This window comes from Gadus chalcogrammus, chromosome 15 (genome assembly GCF_026213295.1).
Source record: "Gadus chalcogrammus isolate NIFS_2021 chromosome 15, NIFS_Gcha_1.0, whole genome shotgun sequence".
NCBI classification, from domain to species: domain Eukaryota; kingdom Metazoa; phylum Chordata; class Actinopteri; order Gadiformes; family Gadidae; genus Gadus; species Gadus chalcogrammus.
In genome coordinates, this window is record NC_079426.1 from 1992406 (window position 1) to 2008223 (window position 15818).

At 50.0% G+C, this 15818-nt stretch overlaps 1 protein-coding gene across 1 annotated transcript; it reads left to right on the plus strand.

Moving 5' to 3' along the window:
* The first annotated feature begins 7848 nt into the window (after positions 1 to 7848).
* cdc42ep3 (CDC42 effector protein (Rho GTPase binding) 3) lies at positions 7849 to 15327 on the plus strand. Its single transcript, XM_056610184.1, has 2 exons — positions 7849 to 8275; positions 13401 to 15327. Exon 2 carries the CDS (start codon positions 13650 to 13652, stop codon positions 14742 to 14744), a length of 1095 nt encoding a protein of 364 aa, XP_056466159.1. The 5' UTR covers positions 7849 to 8275; positions 13401 to 13649; the 3' UTR covers positions 14745 to 15327.
* The last annotated feature ends 491 nt before the right edge of the window (positions 15328 to 15818 follow it).

A 15818-nucleotide genomic window follows, 5' to 3' on the forward strand; every position in this document is an offset into this window, starting at 1 on the left:
AACCAGGCTACACCCCGTGTAGGGAGGTCAGTCACCGTACACTATCATTAAGCGATGCACTAGAACCTGTGGGGTGACAGTCCCTCCATCGGCACCTAAGTGTCAGCAAGCGGGTCAGCAAGCGGGTCAAAAGGATGAATCTGGGATGGATCAGACCAACATTTGAAAGAACTCATTTGTCATGTCATGCAGTCGCAAAGGCTTTCGTTCCATAGTCTGGTGGCGCGTGTGTTGTGTCAACGCCCGTCTCCCGTCCTAACTATCCACCGTCCTTTGCTTTGGCCTATTGGATGCTTTGCTGACATCTTACTGCCCCCCCCCCCCACACACACACACACACCTTCAGATCTCCTGCACACGCTCAGTGGCTCTGAATAAATGCTGAAGGTATCCCTGGCATGGGCCTAGCCCTCAGCAGCGCGGGGACCTGCTTTAGCTTAGCGTACCGCACACTCAGCCTCCTGAGCAACAGGCTCCTAATATAGCCCCCCCCCCCCCCATTCCGCTCCATCTCGCTAATGACCTCATATCAATGTAGAGGTCGTAGGAATTCAGAGAGAGAGAGAAAGGTGGTTCTATATTTCGTGAGCGATCCGTGTCTTATTATACCAGGTCGGGAGGTAGGAGGCCGGTAAGCAGAAGCAGCGGAGGCCGAGAGGAATGCAAGAGGGGGTGGAGGTCAAAGGTCGGAGTCCATATAGTGAGTGGAGCGCAGTGTCTGAGGTCCCGGGTCCCGGGAGTCGGTCACTCCTCCTCCTTTCTCATAACACGTTAGGACCGGTAGCCACAACACGCCGGGCCCCGGTCCGGTCTCGTGTTTCAGGCTGAGGACCAGGCCACACCGTTCGGCTGCTCAATGGATCCATTCTTCATGAAGGGTGTTGTGTTGTATCATCAATCAAACTCTCGTTTCGTGGTTAGATAACCTGGATTTATGTTCAGTTTGAGATTAAGGACATCGATGTAGGTTTTCCACGAGACCTTGAGTACGTTTCCATTATTGTGTATAAAGCTATTCTTTTTACTATATTTATTTTTCTAGCATATAACGTAAGCCATATATTGGGAGTTAGGATGTATGATTAGAACGTTATTGAACGTTACTTGCCCAGGGAGAGGGCAAGCCAACAACAGAGATGTGTGCTATTATTCTGATATAAATATAATGTTTTATAAGTACTATGTACTGCAGATCACATATATGTGTAACTATTTTGTAATTTAGCTTCTGTCCAAAGTTATTTCTAGCATTTCATTCTAGATTAGATAATATCAATGACCAATCCGGATGGGGTTGGGCAGGTAGACTGCAGACGTCGGGGATTTAACCTAATCTCTTTTTGTCTGGGAGTCAAATACCACAGCCACTATCCTGCCCCCGAATATGTTAAACACAAGTAGAAAAAATAACTTCCATAATTAAAACCGCGTTGTTTAAAGACTGCAGCAGATGCTGCTCTGGAACGTGCGCTCTATAAAACTCCCCAAGGCATCTGCACTCGGCACAGTAATGCGATGCTATGGTATAAATGTCTTACAAATGTCACAACAATAAATCAGTAACTGGAACACCATTTAAAATGGGTTTTCTGTTTCAAAAAATACAACTCCAGTGACTTCTGTGATAAGTATGAACACCATGAACTCAGTTCATGAGTTTGGCGGTCAAAAGCCACTGAAGAGAATATCTCCAGATAGTTGGAGGTATTTTTCCATCCCATAATAGTAAAACCACGATTGCTTCTATCTAATTCCCGCTAGCCAAAACAGGGTGATTCGAACAATGCAAAGCGCCCAAGAACATTCAATCATTCATCACCCAATCACTCTAATTGAAGCCACAATAGATGCTCTGAACAAGACAATACAGCCTGAATATTCTTGGAAAAAAACAAAAACATGCTACAAAAAACGCAGAAGAAACCGCCTTTCTCATGGCATTTCCGATCCCTCCTTGATTGTTGGAATGTTATTTGGTGAGGGCAGAGATAGGGCTGCCATAAACACACAGTCACACACGTGAGCTCCCAGGAGACACTGCGGGAGGAAAACAGGAAGTCATCATCGGATCCGATTCGATCAGATGGCTATCACAAGGGACCTTTTCCTCCTCCCCTGTCATGCGATGACCGTGTGATCAACAATGGCACAGAAATGCAACCAAACAATTATTTCCAGTATATCTCGACATCTTCAAATCTGGAACGCAATATGTTTAGTCTGGCTCTTCCCAGTCATACTTTAGTATCACTTTTGAGTGTGCTAAGGACATCAACTTCACTCACATTAGCGTGATACATAACATACCCTCATGCAACCGCCTCACTGTACATTTTACAAATTCCTACACTTGTTTCTGGAACATTTTCCTGGAGCCCTTAACGCCTTTCTAACGAGGACCAGACCATGACGGGGGGGGCTCATCTTGAGTTCTGAGCCCACACGTTGGGCCCCTGTAGAAATACTCCCGGAAACATCCAGAGGTGTTTCCAAGGTGAGACATTTATCAGTCTCAGAGAACATCTTATTCTCTGCCATCCCACCAGGTGTCAGAGGCCCCCGGCCCGGCTCCTGCTAACCTCAACCATCCATTTAGTCACGGCCATGCTCGACTCTAGCTCTGTTCGTCCAGGGTCTGTCTCTGTCTCTCTCTCTCTCTCTCTCTCTCTGCATCACATCCTTCAATGCCTCCACACTGCAGTCTCTCTCTCTCTCTCTCGCTCTCTCTCCCCCCTCCCTCTCCCTCTCTCTCTCTCTCTCTCTCTCTCTCTCTCTCTCTCTCTCTCTCTCTCTCTCTCTCTCTCTCTCTCTCTCTCTCTCTCTCTCTCTCTCTCTCTCTCTCTCCCTCCCTCACTCTGTGGTGGTGGTGGATCATGGATGATGATCCACAGCTTTTACAGAACCAGACCCCCGACCACAAGCTTTCCCCTCCGATCCAAAAGCATACTCCTGCTTTATTACCGACCCGCACATGACTTTGCCTAGATCCCCCCCCCCCCCCCCCAACCCACCATGCATTTGGCAGTTGTGTAACAGAGAAAACCGCATCTTGGATGTGTGTATGACGGTGGGAATTGTCGATGATTCTGTTACAGTAAATTCCTCACAATGTCCTCATGGCTTCTTGTGGGGGGGGTGGTGGTGAGTGGGTGGTGGTGGTGGGGTTAGACGTGGTGGTGGGGTGGGTAGGGCTCGTGGAGGTGGGCGATGGAGGACAGCAGTAGAAACTAGAGTACTAGTTTGGGTGTTGTGGGTGGAAGTGCACACAGAGTGCGTACAGTGTACACTCGCCCTGGAGGATTGACCTGATGGATGCCAGTTCCTTGTGATCAGTGTGTAGAGTCAGGAGAGGTGGGGACCGAATCCTGTTCTCACACAGCACTCTGAAACGATAAATAAGACAATACATAAGACATATATCGACAAAAAGTATTGTAAAACAACGATATCACTGATTCTGGCTTTTCCAGGGTGCAGCCTAACATTATAGTGTGTCTCTTTTTTTGCCGAAGAATGTGTGAGAATGTGCAAGAAACGCCAGAACAGGCCTACACAGCGACTACCCACAATGCACTGCTGGTCACGTTGCAGCTACTACCCAGAACAAGACTCCTCTGTCCATTCTTCCCATTACACTGACCTCTCTTAGTTAGTCTGTACTGTGTGTTGGGGTGGAGACATTGTGAAATGTTTACTGTCTGAGCCTGGAATATAAATCTCAGCATTAGGGTCAACAGCTACAAAAAAGTTACAGCCCTCGAGGAAAAACGTTGACAACGGAGTAATTATGGCCTTGCCATCTATCATCTGGTCCCGAGAAAGTGGAATTGTTCACAAAATATGTTTGGGGCCGAGGGGCATTTTGCTAAAAACATAAATACTGGGAAGGTAATGTTTGCCACCATGAAAACACCTTTTATATCCTATTATTTCTCGCGGACTTCTTTTCAACAGTACAGGATTTTCAGAAATGTGTAACCTGTTTATATTTTGATATGATTTAACTAAAGAGATAGGCTCGGTGTCTCTCCACTGAAAAAAGTTAGGATTGAATTAATTTGAACATGTTCTCTCCCTTACCTCTTTTAACCCTCTCACTCTTTGCCCACTAAACTACATTCCACCGACGATGGAAACCATTAAGTCTCTTGAACAGGTACCTGTTACGAACCACACAAAAAGCGTACTGGAAGATAACAAGCACCTCCCCTTCCAATGAAACAATAGAAAGCTCATCATAAAAGACTCCAGTCGTTCTTATCTTAAAACAAAGGAAACACATCCCAAACATTCCAGCTAGCACATCAGACCTCTGGCTCCCCTCCCTCCCTTCGTCTTCATCGGATGCCAAGTGATAATGATATAGTTTACACGCCGCTCTGGTGTGAACATGTCTGTCTTACAGGAGGAAGGGCGCGGCCTTACCGTGTGTGTTTGTACATATGTGTGTACAAGTGTGAGTGTGCGAGTGTGTGCGTGGTGGTGTGTGTATTTGTGTTTGTGTGTACGTGCGCCTGTGTTTTTTTTAATGTGAGTGTGTGTGTGTTTATCTGTGTGTATGTATATGTGTCTGTGTGTGTGTGTGTGTGTGTGTGTGTGTGTGTGTGTGTGTGTGTGTGTGTGTGTGTGTGTGTGTGTGTGTGTGTGTGCGTGCGTGTGTGTGCGTGCGTATGTGTTTATCTGTGTGTATGTATATGTGTGTGTGTGTGTGTCTGTGTGTGTGTCTGTGTGTGTGTGTGTGTGTGTGTGTGTGTGTGTGTGTGTGTGTGTGTGTGTGTGTGCGTGCGTATGTGTGTATCTGTGTGTATGTAGATGTGTGCGTGTGTGTGTCTGTGTGTGTGTCTGTGTGTGTGTGTGTGCGTGTGTGTGTGTGTGTGTGTGTGTGTGTGTGTACGCATGTCTGTGTGTGTGTGTCTGTGTGTGTGTGGGTGGAGTACTATCGAGAAGGGGAATGTGTCGATTGGCAAAGGCGCGAACAGACTCTAGAATTAGCCTGAGATCTGTGCAAGCTAGCGAGTCATGGACCGCACGCAGAGAGCTAGAAGCTACTCCTTCTCTCCGGGATGATTTACGGGAGGGCTTTCGAAATCCTCTTTCGAAACTTTTTCCCGTCAACAAGCGGAGACGGGGGAGGGCTTAGCAGGGCTTTCTATCAGCAACCTGTGTGTGTTTTAGGGTGTGGGTGGAAGTGGATGACCTAACCCCGCCTTCCTCCGGACAGCTGAGTTGAGAAAGTTGAGAAAGGACAACTAGGAGTGGATGAATAACCCACACATAACCACGCACACACACACCCACCCATACACATAAATACACACAAACACAAACACACACGTACACATACGTACACACAGAGCCTCAGTTGTTCAACGGTTGGAATACATGATGCAAACCTAATGACGGTTCAACGGTGCTGAATGAAAGGGGGGGTAAAAATAGAATTATACCATCATAAAAAACAAAACATGTGACAGAAAATCTGTGAAATTAGATGACAAACATCGTCCTGGCAATGTTACTGCATTTAACATGCCAAGTTCAGTCACAAGGTTTTGGATTTGATGATATTGCCTCTGAGATCCAATGGGAGAAGTGAGGGGAATTTAAGTCTTGAACAAGTTTAACTGGATGTTTTTTCAAGAGTTTAAAAAGACAAACCAGAAATGGGTTGTGAATGTCTCCATGATTTTAAATGGTAAATGATTGCGAAAGATTTGAACCTGCATATTCAATAAATATAATCCCCTTACAGCTTTTTTTGTCTTTTTATTTGTTATACTCTAACAGGAGATTACTATTAATGTGAGTGACCTTGGGTTTGAATTTAGAATCCCTCCTAGAATATCGGGTCTTTTTTTATTACTAATTTAAAAACATATAAAAAGACAGTGGCCATGTGTTCAGCGCGTTGCGCCACGCGCTGAACACATGGACGCCTCGATGACATCACCCCAAGCAGCGCCGCGAGACGCGTCTTAAAAGGCCACCATTCACAACTGAGTCCCGACCGCAGCCAACCGAACGGGCACGTTACTCAAGAGAAGGGTGTCAACGTTAGTGTGTCCACACACAGGCAGACGCTACAGCATTGGTTCGTAAATGGGCCGATGAATTGCATAGTGTGTAGCACTAGTTGTTAGATGGCCAATCTATACTTTGTCTTGTTGTTGTGAAGCAGTTAACAGATTAAAAGATTGGGCTGACTGGGAATCTTTCTCTTGAACGGATGTGCTTTTGCATGCAAGGAGAAATAGCTGACCTCTTTGGACGCGTAATATCCCGAGGAATAGAAGCGCACCCACACACACACATGCAAACGATCATGCACATAAACATTTGCATAGGCAGGCAAACACACACACACACACACACACTGTCACCTACACACAGCCACACGCACACATGCAAACAAACACGCACACCAACACCTACACACAACCACTTGCCCACATGCACATAAACATTCACACAGCAATTAAAAAATCAACCCCCCTGGTCCCACCTTAATCTTCTCTCTCCTCTCTCTCTCTCTCTCTCTCTCTCTCTCTCTCTCTCTCTCTCTCTCTCTCTCTCTCTCTCTCTCTCTCTCTCTGTCCTTATTTCACCTCCGGTTTCAACCACCTTTCACCACCTCAGAGCTGCAACGGTTTCCATGGCGATGCATATTTGCTGGTGGTTAATATTTTGGGATGCGTGGGGGATACAGAGGCCTGTGTATGCGATGCAGCGTCTTGCGGTCTCCTCGGTTTATAGAGGACCCCCAGTCTCATAGACGACCCCGGGTCTCATAGAGGACCCCGGGTCTCATAGAGGACCCCGGGTCTCATAGAGGCTACAAACGGCTCTCCTGGTCCCTATTCAACCACAACAACAACACCATTAATAATAACACAACAACCACCACTGTTCCCGGGATGGTAATATTTTTGCCGCAGTTGATCATCGGCCGTCCGTGAGGCAATTTGTAGCTGTCCCCGAATGCACCGCAGTAGCCCCTCTGCAGCGCTCTGCAGTGAAGAGTCTGTTACTGCAGAACAGAACCACAATCTCACCACAAAGAGAGGCAGTGAGATAGCAGAGGGAGAGAGAGGAGGGAGAGAGAGAGGGAGAGAGAGAGAGAGAGAGAGAGAGATAGAGAGAGAGAGAGAGAGAGAGAGAGAGAGAGAGAGAGAGAGAGAGAGAGAGGGGGGGGGAGAGGGAGAGAGAGAGAGAGGGAGAGGGAGAGGGAGAGGGAGAGATAGAGAGAGAGGGAGAGAGAGAGAGGGAGAGAGAGAGAGAGGGGGGGAGAGGGAGAGAGAGAGAGAGGGAGAGGGAGAGGGAGAGGGAGAGAGAGAGAGAGGGAGAGAGAGAGAGAGAGAGAGAGAGAGAGAGAGAGAGAGAGAGAGAGAGAGAGAGAGAGAGAGGGGGGGGAGAGAGAGAGAGAGAGAGGGAGAGGGAGAGAGGGAGAGAGGGAGAGAGAGAGAGAGAGAGAGAGAGAGAGAGGGAGAGGGAGAGGGAGAGGGAGAGGGAGAGAGAGAGAGAGAGACAGAGACAGAGAGAGAGAGAGAGAGAGAGAGAGTGAGAGAGCGATAGAGAGAGTAAGGAGAGCCAGACACAGCCCAGTCAAGAGTCTGCTGTCGGCACAGCTCTTATCAGATGTATGGAGACTGCAGGCGCGGCGCGGTGACAAGCAGAAGAATGGAGAGCAGCCGGGGAAGGAACAAGCACAGGTGCTGCTACAGTCCACACTCAGCAGCATAAAGACAGACTGGGAGAGAGAGAGGGAGAGGGAGGAGGAGAGAGAGGGAGAGGAGAGAGAGGGAGAGGGAGGAGGAGAGAGAGGGAGGAGGAGAGAGAGGGAGAGGGAGGAGGAGGAGAGAGGGAGAGGGAGGAGGAGGAGAGAGCGAGCACGAGACACGCAGAGAGAGCTATAGAAGGAGGAGGGGTAGGAGGAGATTAGCATTTCAGAAGGAGCTGAACAGAGAGAGAGAGAGAGAGAGAGAGAGAGAGAGAGAGAGAGAGAGAGAGAGAGAGAGAGAGAGAGAGAGGAATTCCAAAACAGCTGTCCGGCAGACGTCCCAGCAGACAGCAGCAGGTCCAGAGGGCTGAGGCATACGGCAGACACACACTGTCAACACGGCACGGGAGCAACACACACTGAGACGGACCGACGCTCCGGCCAGAGGACACACTCACGCATCAGGACCCGTCGGAGGCGCAGCGGGCGGCCGAGGCAGCCCAACTTCAGCAGGGATCCCCACCTCGCCTTTGGAATATCTCAATCTACATCCCAGAGGTAAGAGCAGAGAGAAGGTCATTCTTTTGGTGCACTGTGACTTTATTTTGATGCCCTGTGCTGCCATGGGGGCGGCGGTGTGTACATTGATTATTAGGCTGGGATGATTCATTATGCATGAACTTGTCATGATTTAACATCCTGTGTCCTGCCTGTCCTGCCTGTCCTGCCTGTCTGTCTGTCTGCCTGTCTGCCTGTCTGCCTGTCTGCCTGTCTGCCTGTCTGCCTGTGGTGCAGGCAGAGCCTAACGCCTAAAGTACAGGCACTCCACAGTGCACCGCTGAACAGCCCGCAGTGTAACAAGGTTATTGCCTCAACGACAGGAAATGCTTGTAACGCGTGCACGGCAAGTTTGGCCTCATACAAGAGTGTTTGTTCAGCGAAAGCTCTCACGCATACGACACTGGCGGCAATCCGTTTAGGGCAACCCGATACACCCCCTCCTCCCCGCCACATTTCTCTCCCAGAGGGACACATTTAGTGTGGCTACACGTTCAAGGCATGTTTCCCTGAAATGTGGCACCGGCTCGGCCTGTAATCTCCCGGAGGACGGGAACTGCCTTTTGAGGTGGAGGGGGGGGGGGGGCGGGGATGGGAGGGTTGAACTGGTAGCGAGGGGCCGTTGCTCACCAGTCCCGGGGGCTCTTCTGCGTCCGTGTTGACGGTCCCTTGATCTCCCCGCGGTTCTTTGATATGGTCCCGCTGCCGCGGCGTGGCCAAGGACGACTAGAGACGGGGCCGGGTGCCTGCGGGTGCCACTGGAGGAGAGAGAGAGACAGGAGACAAGGAGGAGGAGGAGGAGGGAAGGAGATAGGGGAAGAACAAACGCCTCCACCCTGCTATTCACCCGGCACCACCACCACCACCACCCTCACCCCAGCTAACTCCCGTAGGAAGGCCTTTGCCTATAATTGAGGTTTTCCCTGTGCAACAAACTGCTCCTTGCCATTCTGTAAGGCTACCATTACGCTCCCTGTGGTATGCGCCTATTCTTCTGCCGCAACCCAAAGTGAGGGTCGTTCCGCTATTCATAGACGCCCGGGCCAGGGCTCTGCGTGTTGGAACAGGATCTGAGGAGCTCGCCAGCCACCTTCAGCAAGATACATTTGATGTCTGTTCAAGGCATTATGTGGGGAAATATATGGAGCCACCTGCCAGGGCACACACAACATGCTACAACACTATACCTAGGGCTGTTTTATGTTTTTATTACCTTACAGAGGCGCTATGAAGTATAGGGTCGATATCATGATAAAATGTTCGGTATCAATGCAGTTCAATGCAACAGTGGTATCGTCAGGTTCAATGAGTGAGGTTTGAACCTCACAAGCTCTAACACACACACTCTCACTAACTTTAGACCTTAGCCTAGGCCTCTCTACTGTATGTTTGGATACGCTGATGCCACATGGCATCATTAAACAGGGCTGTACTCGTTCTAAGAATATGCTGACCCATTTATTTCACACACATGTGACTTATGCACACAAGGTGTCCGAAATAGCCAAGTTAAGCTAAGTCCAGCCTTAACTTTAATTACCCACTCGGCACTCCCCATCTCTGCGCCCCCCAATTACTACCCATATCCGTCAGTCCTCACACTGAGTCAAACCCCCGCCACCCCCGCCCGTCCACTCGTAGCCCCTTTCTGCCCCTTGTTTTGATGAGACGCAGCCCTCTGGTGAATAGGACTCCAAATAGCAGCCGATGGCCCACTGACCCATAGGGCTTCAGCAGGCCTGAGAGCACTCAGACCTCCTGTCAGTAGCACCGTCTGCCCGAGTGATTCTCAGCCAGGGGCCGGGCGCCACTACATCCCCCACCACCCCCCTGCCCCACAACACTCTTTCCTGCGGATGTGTAAATAAAACCCATGAAGACATTCTGCAGTGGCGTCGGGCTGGCGTTGCCAACCCTCCCCTGATCAGAGCTGCCAACCCGTGCCGCTTCTTCTGGGCCGCGTCCAGAGACGAGGGCAGCATCCTGCTTTCAGAACACCTGCTTGACAGCTCACACCCTGCCTGGCAGAGACTCACGTGGATCTGGCGGGCTAGCCGGTCATGTCCCTTTGTCCTCCGCCGGCTGTCTTATCGGAACTTCCTTCTGGGTCCTGGACTAGATCAACTCATAGACCTCGTCGTCTATTGGATGCTTGATTCCTGTCTCAATGAGCGAGTGAAGTTCACTTTTTTTTCCGGCCCACTAATGAAAAACAGTCGTGGAAGTGTGTGTGTTGTGAGAGGTTTGGAGAGGCTGTATGGATCTTGTTTTGCACATAGTTCGGTCGGTGGCCTCTGACATTCCTCCCGTGTTTACCACCCGAACCAAACAGAGGCACCAGCAGGATGTCAGATGTGAAGGTCACGGCCTCGCCATAACAGCCGACTCCTCCTCCACGAGGCCGACGCCACTGCTGACCTTGGCTGGGATGCGCGGCAGATGCTGGGGTACCTCTGATGAGCTTCCTTTACATTCCGTCCATAACTATTGATCCCAAACCGGATTATCGTCTATAATAACGCCGAGCACGCCCCAGATGTAAACTCACGTCATGGCGCTTGGGAACAGGCGGTCTAGACGATTCTCGTGGCGGAGGAGATTTAATTCCATGGCGATAATCAATAATGTATGTCGGAGAGAAAGCGCCGGCTTGAGTCGGAGGGGGGACTGAGTCGAGCAACGAAGGACGGTAGCGTAGCAGGAACCCTGACTTGGAGCGGGGTGCGTTAGAATCGACCAGCCTCAGCTGCATAGGTTAAGCTAACTAGCTGCTGAAGGTCCTCCCCCCCAGACCCCCGTCAAGGTCAGAAACGATTGAGTGACGACAGGGGAAGGGGAAGGAGATTTTTTTTTAACCAAATACTGCAGCAGACGAAAAGCCCCCACTCCCGCCACACACTCCTCGCTCACCCTCAGCATACAAAACACTCTCAGCAACACTCTGTTGCAGCCATGACACCCATTCGCAACGGCTATCTCCCGGCAGGCCCAACAGGCAGCTAATAGAGCAGGAGTTCGGGCGCTCACAGCAGCACTGAGAATACATGAGGAGAGTGCAACACATGCTCCGGATCCTTCCGCGGTGGACGCAGAGTCTATCTTTAGATCCATAGCCCTCGCTGACTGACGGGTTTATTTGAATTGGAATGGCATCCTCCTAATACAGAAACTTTATGCCAAGAATAGGCACGCCGCCAGTTTGCTGAGGCCTTATGGGAGGTTGATTATGTCGTTTGCAAGTTGTATTCATCCAAAATCACTTGCATCATAATCCAAAATATAACAGATATAAAATATATAATTCAGCCAGCTTTATATGAAGGATATTAACATTGTAAAAGCAATTTGTAATTGAAACAGTGTATGTCTCCTTCTCCCTCTATCTCATGGGTCTCTCTCTCCCTATATCTCTCCCTCTCTCTCTCCGTCTCTCTCTCTCTCTCTCTCTCTCTGTCTCTCTCCCTCCTTCTCTCTCTCTCTCTCTCTCTCTCTCTCTCTCTCTCTCTCTCTCTCTCCGTCTCTCTCTCTCTCTCTCTCCCTGTCTCTCTCTCTCTCTCTCTCTCTCTCTCCCTCTCTCTCTCCGTCTCTCTCTCTCTCTCTCTCTCCGTCTCTCTCTCTCTCTCTCTCTCTGTCTCTCTCTCTCTCTCTCTCTCTCTCTCTCTCTCTCTCTCTCTCTCTCTCTCTCTCTCTCTCTCTCTCTCTCTCTCCCCCTCTCTCTCTCTCTCTCTCTCCTTCTCTCTCTCCTAAGCTGCTGTTAAAGAGCATTGCGCCTGGAGAGGCTCTGATAAGCCCGCTGCACGTCGTCCCTCAGTGTGTCTATGGGGCAGGAATGTGGATGTTTTCTCAGTCAAACATTTCTTTCAGGGTTTTTTTTTCCCCTGAAGGAGCTGGACTTGACCGCCCAGCCACTCTTGGTTGTGCGTGTTCAACTGTGCACTCTGTAAGACGGTCACCACTGACATACCTCTCAAAAGTAAATATGTCTATAAATGGGCAAGCTCTCTCCTCTCTGGTGCGCCCCCCCCCCCCCCCACCACCACCCCTCCTCCCCTCCTACACCTCAACCCCACACATCGTATACTCCCTTAACTTCTATACACAGTCCTTTCCTTTCTCCTTTGTCGGTCCCTCTAACCGGCCAAAACTGATGTACTCCCTTTATCCTACTCTGCACATCCCACATCGGACCAGCTGCTCATAAACAAATATAGAGCGGTTCCATCAACAATAATACCGCACATATGCACACGGACGTGACCTCTAAAACTCATCAGCCGCTTTGAGATTTGAAACATTCTAAACTGGACATTTACTCGTCCGGTTGATACTCAAGTTCAAATTCAAAGCAGATCTTTGGTTATTCAAAGTGAAGCAACATCAGCATCTGCAACGTCGTCTCTCATAACATCGACCTTGTATAATCTCTCACTCCATCTCGCTCTCGCAAGAGCAACCTAAAACCCCTTCTCTCTCTCTCTCTCTCTCTCTCTCCTCCCTGGTCCATTCCCATCTATTCCTCTTTGTTTCTGAGCAGCAGCCCCTCTATAAAATAACTAGCTGTGCCTCTCTGATCCCAACACAGTCCCCTTTCGTCTTTTCTTCTCCAAAATCACTCCAGCTGTTTGCCATTAACACGTCCAGATGAGAAAATGCATGTGGATGCAAATAGAGCAAAGAGGAACTTGAGGAGCAGCAGTAGCTGGACTGGACTCGGACCAATCATGTTTCCTTCTGGCTCTGCCATTCCCTCCAGATGTGAAGGGATGAGGGGGATATTTACTGCTGGCTCTGAGTTGTATTTTTTGTATTTATGTGACTTGTGCTGGTGACTAGAGATCTTTATCTGGGTGGCTGGCGACAGGAAGGTTGTAGGGGAGCTCAGCAAATCAAAGTGCAAGGCCCATGGAAAGGTCTGAGGAAAGGACATCTCAGTAAATCTGTCCATGCAGGGTTTAAGGTGTTGAATAAAAACATGCAGTGGAATGCATGCTGCTCAATAACTCCTTCTCCCTGTACTGTGACTCAAGCAAAGAGCCAATTGTTTTACAGGCTTGGATTTGACCATTGTCAAAGAGCTTGTAAACTAACACTTGTCCTTTTCTTGTTATTTTGCTCTTCTTTGCAGAACAGCGTGCCGGTCGACCTTCCCTCAACCCAAAGCCTCAGCAGTTTCAGCACTTGGAATCCAATTCCCCGATCAATGACAGAACGGCTGAAGTTATTTCGGGACTTGCACATGACCTGAGCGTTTGAGAATGTAACTGGGGGTCCTTTTTCAAGGGCACGCCGCGTACTGTCCAGCCATCCATACCAAGAGAGCACACTGTACTGCTGTTTCTCCTGAACACCAAGACACCCATCGTTGACCTCAGCAATGCCGGCCAAAGCACCCATCTACCTGAAGCCCAACAACAGCAAGAAGGGGAAGAAATGTCGCCTGCGAGACATCCTGTCCCCGGACATGATCAGTCCACCGCTAGGGGACTTCCGCCACACCGTCCACATCGGCCGGGGCGGGGAGAGGGACGCCTTCGGGGACATGTCCTTCCTCCAGGGGCGGTTCGAGCTGCTGCCGGGGAAGGCGGAGGTCGTCCACCCGCAGTACGGCACGCAGAGCGACTACCAGAGGACCTGCAGCACCTCTGACGCCTACTTCGCCGAGACCCCGTCCCCGGTGCTGAAGAACGCCATCTCGCTGCCGGCCATGGGCGGGGGTCAGGCCCTGACGCTGCCCCTGATCAGCTCCTCGGCGTTCCCGCTCCCCCCCGCGCCCCTGGAGGACATCCTGGGTCCCACGGCCGCCATGAAGCAGGACAGGGCGGACGCGCTGGAGAGGATGCAGACGGACGCGCTCTTACACTCTATGGACGTCTTCGCCGAGGAGCCCACGCAGCCCTCTCCGAGCATGCAGTCGAAGCCCGACGTGCTCTTGGATCTGCTTGGGAAACCGTCGAAGCCGGCCTCCAAGGCAGTGTCTGATGCTACCAAAATGAAAAAACGGGACAAGAGGTCTGAGAAGCCCCGGTCCTTTAATGCCAACAATCTCAGCAAAAGCAGCTACAAAACCAACGGGAGCCTGCACAGTGACGCGAGCAGCGACAGCTACGAAAGTTTCGACGGGAAGGGAAGTTTCATGGGCCGCAGTCATGAGGAGGAAATCTACAACGGCGACGGCAGTCTCAACAGCACGGGGAACTGCGATTTTGGACCATTTGGCAACAACATAACCATGGGTTATGAGAAGGGGCCTTCTCGTTTCAGCGGAGACTACGCAGACAGGGACAGCGGCGTGGAGGAGGGACGGGTGTGTGACTTTGACTATGAGTTCGGCAAGGATAAGAGATTGTCACGGGATTCCCTGGTGCAGATTACCGGATCTATGCTCTCGCTTGAACTTGATCTGGGCCCATCCATCCTGGATGAAGTGCTCAACATAATGGACAAACCTTCAGCCAAGAGCCGGCCCTGAACAATGCAGAGAGCCCCTTGAGAGAACCAAGGGAATGTACGGACATTGACCTCGCAAAGCAATCAGAACGGTGTCTGGATGTATCGCTGCAACAGAATGAGTTGCAGAAGGCAGAGCTGCTTATATTTTTTATGTTTGAAATAGAGAACTATTCTAGCTTCTATGGAGTGCTGGTTATTCTTCATGTTTTTCAGTCATGCTATCAGCATGTTAGGGTGCATGCGCTATTCTATTATAACTCAAACTCAACCATTGTGCCTTTGATTTAGCAATTAATTACTGATATCGGCTACAAAGTATAGACTTGTGGTTTACGGACTATTGCAGCCCATATACATGATTCTTTTGAAAGTGCTTCGGGTGTCCTTATGTCTTCATGGCTTTTTTATTGCACAACCTTGACCTTTGGTTTCCTCGTTTACCTATATGCATTTTTGTGTGACCTTCAACCGTGTTTAACAACGCACTCTTTTGTTTCGTCACATGATCGTTTTCCTTGCGAGTAGGCCTATTTCATAGAACTCTATGCATACGCACAGATTTGTGTTTTTAATGATACAACACAAATAAAAACATTTTGTCGTATGTTGTCGTTTTCTTTCTTGTCAGTGTCGAGGGGAGGTATTGGCAGCATGTGTGTGTGTATGTGTTGGTGTGTGTGGGGGGGGGGGGGTGGGGGTTTACTAGCATTGAGAAGAATTGTGCCAGATTTCTCCTCACTGTTATAACTAGTAATGATACACACTGATTCCTCCCTTGTAGAGGGAGGGCTGGCTTCAGGCACCCCACAGGGCGCCCGCTCCGTTTGTTCCGCTGTGGACAGAACAAGCAGAGGAGGGGTCTTTAGCATTCTCTACATTCCGCTCCTCAGAGTACAAGTGTCCATGTCCCGACATAAATCAGCTGTCTGCTGTGAAAGGGGGAGGAGTCTGGCGTTAGACCCCGGCACCGATCCATCACCACACAAAACACAGAGTGCCGCTGGGCTGATAAACATCCCGACGAGTGCTCACACGCAAACGCTGTTGAAGCGCTCATCCCATTGGACAGACACTCTAGCGGCGCAAGGGCTAC